A 12,616-nucleotide genomic window follows, 5' to 3' on the forward strand; every position below is an offset into this window, starting at 1 on the left:
CATATGAGTAATGGATCAGCCTCAGCCCATGTCCCAGGTCTTGTCGGTACCAGAACATATTGTTGTGGTTCCAAGTCTGGTGACATGTCAAGGTCACCTGTCTTCCTGTCTCTGTGATCTTGTGTCTTGGGCTCTGGATGATTTCAGCATCCCTGTGTCCTGTAATAGAGAACAACAGATACTGATGTTGTCATCCCAATAGAAAAGCCTGCATTGAGGCCTTGGGAATTCCAGGGAAGGAGGCCCTCCTGTGACCAGTCCTCACCTGCCCACAGCAGACAAAGGGCCACATAGAAGAAGAGCCTGGTGCCCATTTCAGCTCTAGGTCAGGATCTTGTGTTTCCCAGCTCTGCTGTGGGCAAATTGAAGTTGGGCTCTAAGTGACTTGATGATGTCACTGTCCCTGCTAAATGCTTGAACTGCAGAGCTAACCTGCCACGCCCCTTCTCTTCCCCACAGGAACAAATTATTTATAACAGAGTTGAATAATGTTTAGGTCTGTTTTGAAAGAAATCTAATAAACTCCTTAACTTTTTCCCTGATTTTAGTAGGGGAATTTGTTCTTCTATGTATATTTTATTTCCATTATGAGAAATTCTTTATTTGAATACCATTTTCACTTTTATGAATATTTCTCTAGGCTAAAGAACATTGTCATAGCAGTCCTGGTGCCTTTTATGACTTCCCGCACAAAATTCAACTCCAAATTGAATTATTTTCCTCTTCATTTAACCTCTGGACACTTGTATGTCAGCCTACAGGGACACCTCGGTTAAATGACATCCAGAAAGGTCTCCAAGTTTGAAGTTCAAGGTTCAAGGTCATTACCGTTTGAAGACTTATTTCATACTCATTACACCTGATGGGAGTGTCACTGTCCAAGCTTTGGGTGCTGTGTGTTCTTATGGGCACGTTTTCCTCCTTTGCTTCAGGTAAAGCTGCACACACTGCACCATCTAAGTCCCCTGAGTGACTGTACTTCCTGTGAAGAAGAGAGGAGGCTAATCATTAGGAATGTGGATGAAATGTTCATCCAGAACTGCACCTATCTGGAGCCTCTAGGGTCACAGGAAAAGGCTCTATTCCCATCCAGAAGATCTTATATTCACCAGATTGGAGAAGGTTGATGGGTTTGTAAATGTGCTATGGTGCAAAACTCACATCTAGTCCATAGCACTGCAATAGTTATTTCAGATACAGTAGGTTATCTATTGCACATCTTGATGCAACCTGGAGGAGTAATTCCCACAATCACGCTCCAGTGAGAGAGGACACAGAATCAGAAGTGGAGACAGGGAGGAGGCCCATGAGCACTCCCATAGGAGGCCGTGGTTAGGGCCTGGCAAGCCCAGGAAGGACTTTCTTATCTATGCTCAGAACTCACCTGATCCTGGGAGACTAAGAGCCACACAGAAAAGGAGCCAATCCTCATGGTTGGGCCAGGGCAGGGGAAAAAAAAAAGCTTTTGAGATCAGGACCTTCATTTTGCAAGGCAAAGCACATAGAATTACAGAGCTCTAAGGATCGTTCCCTACATCAGGTATGATCTACCAAGAATGTTGGTATTCTCAGCAACACTCTAACTTCTCTGGGGAGATAAACACCTACCAGGAATGTATCCTTCTACTTTTAAATTAATTTATTATTAAGTATAATAAATTATAATAATTACATGTTAACATTGTCTACCTCAACTTGAAGTTTTGTCTGTTTTGTGCACTGGTGTTTCCCAAGTACCTGAACAGTACCTACGGAGTTGCCATGAAGCCAGTGAAGAATAACCTCAGGCCTTCTCACTTGCACAGGATCTTTTCAACACTTCGCTATTTTGCATTCTCTTTTGCAAAGAGCTACCTAAAATGTATCAGCTTTGTGTCCCACAAAACTTGAATCTAGTCTTCACCTGTAACTTATTAAATGTTTGTTGAATGAATGAAGAAAGGAATGAATGATCATCTGAGTCCAGGCAGATTCTGCTTCTGTATTCAGTTCAAAATAAGTTTGAAGTTTTAAGGGAGCGGAGAGCCATCCTGAGAATGTTGGGAACTCCAGATGAATACAAATGGATTTGGAAAAGATTAGTTTGTATACATCATCATAAGACTTTTTAAATGAATGAGTAGCAGTATGAATAAAAGATAAAGAGTGGTCTCCTTCAAAAGGAAGGGTCTTTGGATGGTTGCTTCATTCCATCACTGCCACAGTTTAGTCTGTCTCTGAAGACTGTCTGTGATGGGGAGACTTGGGTGCATGTAGCTTATTTGGGAAATGATTCCAGGAAGAAGTAAGAGAGCAAGAAAAACAAAATAGGGAAAGGAGAAACCAGGATAAAGGTGCAATATTCTATTTGTGCTGGGGCAACAGGAGATGGAATCCATCAGGACCTCCAAGAGCATAGGGTGCTCTCTGGAGTATCTGCGTGAATGGGCAGGTTGGAGCTTTTGTCCCCCTGTCCTGTTCCACCAGGAGCATCAGGACCTCTGGCTGTCTTTGAGTACAGCACAAGTGAATTCAGATAATATCAGAGAAGGCCCCAGAGCAGGAAGCAGCAACATCCCCAGCAGGCAGTGTGGAAGGGCACAGTCAGCAGGAGGTTAATGGGAACTGGCACTGTCCACGGCAGCAAGGCTGAAGTCAGAGAGGGTTGGAGAGGAGGTCATGGAAGCCACTAGAAGCTCCTCTGTGATCTCCTCCAATAAAGCTGTGCCTTCTTCTATCAGCTCTGTTGTGTGATGGCCAATTGCACTGAAGCCATGTCTTTCTGGGAGCACCACACCTTCATGCATATCAAACTCAGTTATCAAGCAGGAAGTTCATAAGAGGGAACATTTTCATATTTCCTTAAATGGCAACTCTTTATGTTAATTTTGCATAACGAACTATCAGACTACTACATTTGCATTTTAGATGACTTTGTGTCTGAAACCTGGTTGAATCAGGCAAAAGTAATCTGTGCTTGCCTTTGTTACCAGAATTTCAGAGAGTAAATAACTGTGCTAGGTTGGAGATTTGTCAGAGAATTTATAGGGACCTAAGATTTATTGAACCTACACGTTAGATGACTTTAATTTTTAAAGTTATCTCTCTAAAATTTCTGCAGGACTGGCCAACATGGTGAAACCCCGTCTCCACTAAAAATACAAAAATTAACTGGGCTTGGTGGTGTGTGCCTTTAGTCCCAGCTACTCAGGAGGCTGAGGCAGGAGAATTGCTTGAACCCGGGAGGCGGAGGTTGCAATGAGCCGAGATCACGCCACTGAATTCCAGCCTGGCGACAGAGCAAGGCTCTATTTCAAAAAAAAAAAAAAAAAAAAAAAAAAAAAAAAAAATCTCTGCAAATTGAATTCAGTTTACAAATGAGAACACTCAGCCAAATATATTTCAGGTAACCAGCCCAAGGGTTCAGAATATGAACTGCCGAGGTCTCCTTGTCTCTTTGATGAATGAGGACTACAATCTGCATTTATAGATATTTTTAACACTCTTTCTTCACTATTTCTGTTGGTCTCAGTCTATTCCTTTGCAAGATATTTATCTTTCTTGGACTGCTTTAAAAATCGTCTCTTCATCATTCATATTCTTCTATTTTAACACTGAGGTAACTATTTAACCTGGAATTTATTTGAATTCTTGAAACTCAAGTTTTAGGTCTTTAGTTGTCCTGGAAATTTCTCAGCTACCATCACACGCAATATCACCTCTTATCATTCTCCTTATTTTCTTTCTCTTATACTTCAATGACATATAAGAATAAATGGGAAATTCTTATGAAATGTTACATATATTCTAATATAACTGAAACCTCCATTGTTTCTTCTCTGTTGCTTCACTTCTGTTTCATATTATACAGTTAATTTTTTGTGTTGTTCTGGGTAACTTCTTCAGATTGTCTTTGAAATCAATAATAATCTCTTCAATGAGCATTAATCTGCTCTTCACTTTATCCATTTTCTTTCAGTCATTTTAGGGATCATTTCTAGACATCCCATTTAATGCTTTTCAAAAAGTTATCTAACAGTTTCTGAGAGTCTCTTTTTTCTTGTTCAGCTTTTGGTTCTGTTTTGTGTGCATTTAACTATAGCTCTTCAAACTTTCATATCTCATGATGCTAAAATTAAACCTTCAGGTTACCTAGTGCAAATGTTTATGAATTCTGCTAACTTTCCTCATTGGTTTTTTGTTTTAATATTCTTCATAATGGGAGTATATTTGTCTGACATTCATCTCTGGAGTTTTGGAGAGGCTAAGATTAAGAGTGCACAGCTTCAACAGGCCATACCGTCAGCAAGTGTCTCCAGTCTCACCGCCAAATGCATGAGTCAAGAACTGTCTGCTGCACTCTGGGCTGCTAAGCACACCATGGATTATGTTCCTTGTATCGTAATCTTTTCTCAGGACAACCCTGATGTAGGCTCCAGAAGAGAATTCTGATTTTCTAATTCTTTGTCTTTATGCTATCTCCACAAATTAGAGCCCACAGGCCCCTGAAGTTCTATATAACGAAAATTCCTAAATCTGCAAACATTATCTCTTCTTTCCTTTTTGTCCTACCCAAATCTTCAGGCACTAGCCTATATATGCAAATTATATTTGTAGACTTTATACTTATTCAAGTTAAAGAACATACTGTATTTTAAATTAAAAATTCCCAGACCAGCTGACAGACTGGCTTCCATAAAGAGTGGCCCTAGGCTTGTTCGACAAGTGAACACTTGTTTATAAAGCCCCGCAGACCATCTCAGTCATAGAGAGACTCTTCGACTCTTAAATATTCTGGACTCTGGATAACTAGGAACTAAAATGTGAAAAAGAAAGTCCTAGTAAAGAGATTTGTTTTACCACGGGTTGTCTTAAGACTATACTGGAGAGATACCCTCGGTTTACTACTAGTTCCAACTTATTAAAAATAAAATGAATATACTTTACATTGCAATCACATGCTCTTCATTTCCCTTTAATGGGATTAAGAGGTCAAATTAATCATAAATTAAATCTGCCTAGATATCTAGATAGATCTGGTGGTCAGAGGACAAAACTCTTTTTTTTTTTTAGAGATGGAGTCTTGCTCTGTTGCCCAGGCTGGAGTGCAGTGACGAGATCTCAGCTCACTGCAACCTCCGCCTCCTGGGTTTAAGCAATTCTCCTGCCTCAGCTTCCCAAGTAGCTGGGACTACAGGTATGTGCCACCATGCCCAGTTATTTTTTTTTTTTCTTTTTTTTAGTAGAAACGGGGTTTCACAATATGTTGGCCAGGCTGGTCTCGAACTCCTGACCTCAGGTGACCCGCCCACCTCGGGCTTCCAAAGTGCTGGGATTACAGGCATGAGCCACCATGCCTGGCTAACAAAACTCTATTGGCAAGACCATTTCTGGTGGTTGGTCAATGTGGAACAGGAAAGAGGCCAGTATCTGAATTAGTTGCTGTGGGGTTAGATGCTGGGACTTGTGATATCCTGGGTACTCAGCTGATTTGGGGGTCCAAGTGTGAGGTATGTCTTACTGGGAACTGAATGAAGTCAGAAGAAGGATTTTCTTAGGAAATTTTCTTTCAGTTTCCTCAGACATATTTGGGCACTTTTACCCTGTCTGTTTTTTCCTGTTTAGGGCCAGGTCTACACAGGGAAGAAGGCATCTCTACAATACTGTATTCTTACCCTCATCAGAGAAATGCAGGGCTAGTCCCTCAGTTCTGAGAGTTTCACTTTGAGTTTGTCCTCAGATTACTGAGCTGGGGGTCAGCTATGAATCCATGAAGCACATTTGTCATACTGTGGAGCCCAAAGGGAGACCAGAGTACTTGCTTGGGGTATAACAGAACTGGGCCCTGGAAAGCAGCTAGAGGTGAGCTTCTCTCCCACTGTCTCCGTGGGTCGCCACACTTTGACCAGGGGCCCTGATGTCCATGCAACTCCAGCAGGGCGGAAGCTCAGGAAGGAGATGGGAGCAGGAGGCAGAGCCCTGCATCTGAGTGGAGGGAGACTGCAGGCACAGGTTAAAAGAAAAGCCAGTAGCTGGGGCCTGGAACATCTAGGACAGAGACATCTAAGTTTTGTCCACATTCACCTGGGCAGCAGTGGTGCCCCCAAAAGTGGAGCCTGGAGACCACGGTAGGTTGAAACAGGTATGTGACCAGATGCCTCAACCTGGGAGAATCCATAGTGTACCGGGTTGTGTTAAATCAACTTAGCCAGGACAAAAAATTATATTTCTAAGAATGCCTTTATCTTTATGATTCTGGGTTACAGTTGGTCAAGGAGCTATTTGTGTGAACTTTGCAAGACAGAAGTAAAACTGTCACCACTATACTTGGTAGGATATTAGGCTAAATGAGATAAGCCAATCACAAAAAGACAAAAATCTACATAATGTCATTTACATGAGTTATCTAAAATAGTCCAATGCATAGAAGCAAAAACTAGAATGGTAGTGGCCAGGGTCTGGGGAATGGAGTAAAGGGGGAGTTGCTGCCAATGTGTATAAAATTTCAATCATGCAAGATGAATAGGATCTAGAGATCTGCTGTACAACATCATGACCTCAGATTATAAAACGGTGCTGTGCACTTACAAGTCTATAAAAAGGGTAGCTCTCATGTTAAATATTGTTACTAAAAGCTTTTAAAAATCTGGCAAAAGGATGTAGGTAGCCAAAGAGAGAAAGAGAAGAAAGAGGAAATTCATATAAATCAGAAACTGAGTAAACTAATTAGAATATACCAAAAATTGCAGACCTCGAAATCCTCAAATGCAAGAAACACCCTTTTCTTCATTTTTTAAAATTTTTCCTTTTTTCCAATTATCTTTTCTTCCATTGTATATTTCATGTGATGTAATTCCTTGCACAAAGGGATTGTGCAAATCCCATCCACAAAGTAGGATGCCCCAAAAGATTTATTGATAAAGGATAAAAAATGGCCTGACGCAATGGTTCACACCTGTAATCCCAGCACATCGGGAGGCCAAGGCAGGAGGATCACCTGAGGTCGGGAGTTTGAGGCCAGTCTGGCCAACATGGAGAAATTCTGTCTCTACTAAAAACACAAAACTGGCCAGGTGTGGTGGAGGCTGCCTGGGAGGCTGAGGCACGACAATCACTTGAACCTAGGAGGTGGAGGTTGCAGTGAGCCGAGATAGCATCACTGCACTCCGGCCTGGGCAACAAGAGCGAAACTCTGTCTTAAAAAAAAAAAAAAAAAAAAAAATAGAATAAAAAACATTAACTAATGAATAACAATTTTTCAAGTCCTTTCCGTAATGGCAGATTGCATCGGGCACAGGAAGACTACATGTCCCATAAAAAACATTTCCTGTCCTTTGTTGTGAACCTGGGAAAGCTCCCTCCTCATACAGTCTCCATAAAAGAGATGCCCTGGCCTTGCCCATAGGAGGGCTACAGAGCAGAAAACTGCATCTTTCTTTTCTTTCTTTCCTTTTTTTTTAAAATCACAATAAAGAGTAAATGGGTATGTTTTACCTGGAAATCATGTGCCCATTGGACTTGTCAGGGAAGAAGTTATGATCACAGCTTATGCATGACCTTAGCATCCTGCTCTTGGGGACATGAAAAGGGGACACTAGGTAAAAGGACAGATCTCCAGAGTGAGGAGGGACAGTACAGAGATGTTGAAAAAACAGACTTCAGCTAGCTATTAAATATGACCCCCAGGACATCTGCTGTCCCTCAGATATGTAAACAGGTAAAATAGTATTTCGCTTAGACAGTTTCAGTGATCATTAAACCAGTTCTCATACAGAAGCACCAGAGAGTGCCTGGGAAAGTCCTGTCCACTCTCCAGGGCCTGAGGCCTTCTGGCTGGCAGCCCTCCCTTCACCGTCACTTCCTGAGTGGGGCAGGAATGTTATTGCACAGAAGGCTGATGCTCACGCAGGGCTGTGCCAAGCTGCTGGCACAGAAATACAAAGCCGAGTCCCCCAGCTCCAGAGAGCTCAGGTTTAGTTCAGAGTGCAAGTCAGGGAACTGTTGTGCTGAGAATCTTTCAAGAATGTTTCCTTTTGCTCTCTCTTTCCCATTATAATACTGAATGAGGAACTGGAGGCCCTGGCCCAGGCTCTGTTGGTACCAGTACACAGAGAGGTCTCCAGACCTAGGGGAGCATCTCAGCGTCACTTGCTGTCCAATTGCTGTGATCAGGTGCTTTGGGGTTTGTGTGACTCCAGAATCCACTGAGCCTGTGTGTCAGAAGACAGAAGTTAAGCATAAGGCACAGAAAAAAGCCTCCTGTTGGAGCCATCATCAGCCTGCGTGCATTTCAGGGACAGGAAATGGAGATCGGAGACTTTGAAGCTGTGCCCAGGACTCACCTGCTCCCAGGAGACAAAAGGCCACACAGCAGAGGAGCCTGAAGCCCATGGCAGGATCTCCCAGCTCCGGGCTGGTATCTCTGTAGTAAGTATTCTGCAGTTCCCAAGCTCTCTTCTTCCTGATAGGAGCATTGGCCTGTGATGTCACCGCACTGACGTACTTTCCCCTGCCGGCCACTCCAGCCCACTGTACTCTTTGGCAGGCCTCCGGTTCTGCTACTCCATGTACTATTCCTGTCTTGCACAGGCCAGAAGCACAGGATTGAACACAGTCCCCACATGCCCACATCACACCTTACTTTCCTTGGCCCACCCTGTCCCTGCCCTGACACTGATTCCCCAGCCCTTGCCACCCCAGCCCGTTCACCCTCTACTGCCCGGGCAGAGGCAGAGACACTCCCTCCTTGGTGCAAATTGAGGCCTCTGGCACCCCAACTCTTCCAAGGCAATGAGAGTTTGTGCTTAACTCTACGTGTCCAGGCCCCACTCAGGGAATTCCATCCACTCCGCTGATGCCAGCAGGCAGCCAGGCATCCCCTTCAGCCCCCTCTCTCGGCCCCTCTCCCACCCCTCCACTGAGTTCTCTGCAGCATTGTGGAGCCACAGCGCCTCCAAGTGGCCAACAGTCTACAATCTCATGGATTCATACTTTCTGACACCATATGCTCAAATTATCCAAATCAGAAACAGAGATGCCCCCACTCCTGCCACCCGCACACTCTAACACACCTTCTCCATGCTTTCCCAAAGAGTCAATTTCGGGTTGATTTTCAAATCCACCCTTCACCAATGGAGTCAGAGGACACATGAGCCAACATTTTGATTATGAAATAAACAATTGTTACATAGTTGCAAATAATGTGTTAAGATGGTAGAGACCAGCCAGAATTATAAAGGCCATACAATTAAACAGTGTGATGATATCAAGGAGACCCAGCCTGGAAACCCTATATTCCACAGCTAATCCCGGTTAATTATACTCATATGTTTTCATATGTTGTATTTAGATTCATTATTACTAAATTTTAGATAGTGCATTTTACAAAAGGGTTTCTAGATTTTAAAAGTTTACTTCTAAATTATAAAAATTTGAAATGAATAACACTGCCAGCTGTAATCAAACAGATTCCGTTGGTTCTCACATTTGCTATCACTACGCAGAAGTGACTTTGATCTCTGACCAGGAAATAGTTAGTGGTTAATAATATCCCTCATATTAATAATAGCAATATTCCAGAACGCTATATAAGCAGGAATTAACATACATTTCACAAAACTTAATTAATATTTGGCTTTTCCTATGAAAATAATAAAGATGTTAGTATAGTACAATGCTGGGGAATGTCATGGTAAGAAGTGAAGAGCAAAGCAACGTGAGCCCATTCTTGACCAATAAGCAGGGTCTGGCTGTTTCTTGGGAGACACAGGTCCTTCCAGGCTGTGGAAATACTGAGCACAAATGCAGAGAATGCAAAGGCTGCGGAGTTTTAGGAAATATTCAAAGAGGTGTTTGGTCACAGAAGGTAATGGATCTGGGTGGTGAGTGTCAGAAAGAGATACAATGGAAGCAGAATGTATCTTTGGGGAAATAGGAGAGCCTTTATCTGTTTACCATCAGCAGTGAAATGAATTCCTCTGTTTTGAGACTTGAGATCTAAGTCCAGAAGGAAGACATTGGAACCAGCTCCAGGGCCCTCCCATGGGGCAACAGGCTATGTGGCGATGACCATCCTAGACTGGCCCTGGGGTGATGCCAGTTGTTACAAGGCCTTGCTGCATATTTTCTAGCAATTGAAAACTTTGACAGGTTATGTTGCAGAGAACACAATTTTTTATCATCTGGTAGCTCTACTTCTATTTTTTCATAATCTTTAATCATGTTCTCCTCAAATTTCTCCAAACCAAATCTCAATTTCTTCCCCCTTAATTATATAAAGCAAACCCTTGAGATTTTACCTTCTGTACTACACATCTGTCGAACAATCCTGACACCAAAATGAATTTCTTTTTCTAAAAAGGAGAGTGCCAGCTACTGTATCATTATAGTGTGCAGCATCCGACAAAGAAGGTAATTTTGCTGTGAACCTCCTGAAGCAGCAGCATCCTCTGAGCAGATCCTCCTGGCCTTGTTTCTGCCAGCCTTTCTCACAGCTGTCTGGTCTGAGACTGCCGTACACAGAAGCAGAGAGATTAGTGCACAGAATTCCAGTGACTCTGCCAGGCTGTGCGAAGCTGCTGGCACAGAGATACAGGGCCGAGTCCCCCAGCTCCAAGGCGCTCACATTCATCTCAGAGTGATAGTTACGGAACTGGCGCCCTGAGAATCGATCAGGGAAGTTTCCTTCTGATGTCCTTAACTCATTAGAATATTCGAAGATAAACTGGGGCCCCTGACCCAGGGCCTGTTGGTACCAGGACACACTAGTGTGCCCAGAGATAGGAGAGCATCTCAGAGTCACTTGCTGTCCTCTCCTTTTGATCAGGTATGTGGGACTTTGGGTGACTCCAGCTTGCACTGGGCCTGTGGGAAAAGCAGATGGAGGATGAGCCAGGAGACAGCGTGGAGACTCTCCCCAAAGTAAAGTGGAGGACACAGGGGTGGGAAAGCTGAGAATGGGGCTGCTGTCCAGTGCACAGGACTCACTTGCTCCCAGGAGACAAAGCAGCGCCCAGGAGAGGAGCCCGGGGCCCATGGCACTGCAGCTGACGCAGGACTCGGTCCTTCTGGGGAAGAGCTGAGTGAGTTCTGGGCCTTGATTTTGCTGATGCAAGGAGTATCTTGTGATGTCACTGTCCTGTGTCCTCCCCCTACAGGTTTCCTGAGTCCAGTGCTCCCCACAACCCAAACTCTCTCCCTGTCCTGAGGAGCAGAAGGGTTGGGTGAAGGCAGAAGCTTCTGTGATGAGACAGTTGCTCCTCTGCCTACACTGCCCCAGCTCCCAGGCTGCCCCATCACCCTCTCACCCTCCTCCCACCTAGTGCTGCGGTGCTCCATGCTGGAGCTCACACACTGCCCATCAGCAGAGGGTGAGGAGCCTGTGATTAAACCTTCCTGTTCCAGCTCTTCCTGGCTGTCCTAAGGTCATCTCTCTGACGCTAGATTCAACCAAATTTTCTGGTTCTATTTTTTCGTCTTCAGATAACATTTCCAGCCCTCCCTTGAGTGGCCAGTGATACAAAGTCCCCAAGATTTAGTCTGTCTGATCAGATCCAAAGCAGACCTGGGTTGTCTGTAAGTTAAGAGTACAGATTCCCCAGAAATAACACTAGGGCTTTATCAGCTCACAGCACAGACCTAGCCAGCCAGTTTGCGATTCAGCACCCTCAAGGCCATCTTATGCATAGTGATCTGGATAATTTATGTTAATTTCTCCAGATCCACCCTGCCTTCAGAGGCTGACCCCAGTGTATTATGTTAACTGGCTCCCTTCTTCTCTAACTCGAGAGTGAGTTTGGGGAATGGGAGACAATGTCAGGAGAGCAGACGGAGGTAGGGTCACCACTTGTTCTGATTTGTCTATGCCCTGGTTCTCCTCTTGCTTCGTTATTTTATATTGGTTACTCTTCCCTACCAAAGGCCATAGCACCTTATAGGCAGTCTTGTCTTAAAGCTACAGTACCAGATGCTTTGGGATCCACATCCTCTCCTACTAATGTCAGGCCAATGTGAGTAAGAGCCACAGATTCTGCTATTCCTAAGCTACTTCTACTTCTCTTACTGGGTTCCCTTAACCCTGCGACACCTTTGCAAATACTCCTTTTGTCCCTCCTTGATATCTCCAGGACCATAAGTAATAGAAACAGCAATGGAAAAGCGAGTCTGGGATATTTTATTTTGCCTTAAGAGTTAACACAATTTCTAACATTCTGCCATTAGAAGTAATAAGATTTCTAACATCCTGCAATGAGCGTTGCTAAAAGAGTCAGGAGAACCATGAGAAATATGCATATGAAAATAAACCATGTGACAGTGGACATAGAATCCAAAGAGATTCCAGCAGAGACTCATGGTGCACACTCACCTACTCTGACCTATCCCCATAAAAGATAGGAGTCCTATACAAATAAATGCTTGTATTCTGTACAGTCCAATTTAGAAGTGCATCATATAAAATAAGAATAAGACAGGAACACACTCACGACCACATAAAATATGGAGAATGTGAGACGTGCTTCTTGCTGAGATACACAACAGCCAAATTCAGTATCAAAATGAGCTAGACTGATAAGAAGCTAAGACAACCGAGGATCAATGGCTGAAAGAAAGTTATAGACAAAGAAAAAAATGCTCACTC

At 43.6% G+C, this 12,616-nt stretch overlaps 2 gene segments (V, D, J or C); both read right to left on the reverse strand.

Moving 5' to 3' along the window:
- Positions 1-833: 833 nt before the first annotated feature.
- Positions 834-8,629, reverse strand: LOC104681415. The segment is given in 2 exon segments: positions 7,552-8,189; positions 8,322-8,629. Coding segments are annotated over 2 exon segments (645 nt in total).
- Positions 8,630-10,285: 1,656 nt separating this feature from the next.
- On the reverse strand, positions 10,286-11,040 carry LOC104681416. The segment is given in 2 exon segments: positions 10,286-10,842; positions 10,966-11,040. Coding segments are annotated over 2 exon segments (606 nt in total).
- Between the last annotated feature and the right edge of the window lie 1,576 nt (positions 11,041-12,616).

The sequence above is a fragment of the Rhinopithecus roxellana genome, chromosome 6 (genome assembly GCF_007565055.1).
Source record: "Rhinopithecus roxellana isolate Shanxi Qingling chromosome 6, ASM756505v1, whole genome shotgun sequence".
Lineage (NCBI taxonomy): Eukaryota > Metazoa > Chordata > Mammalia > Primates > Cercopithecidae > Rhinopithecus > Rhinopithecus roxellana.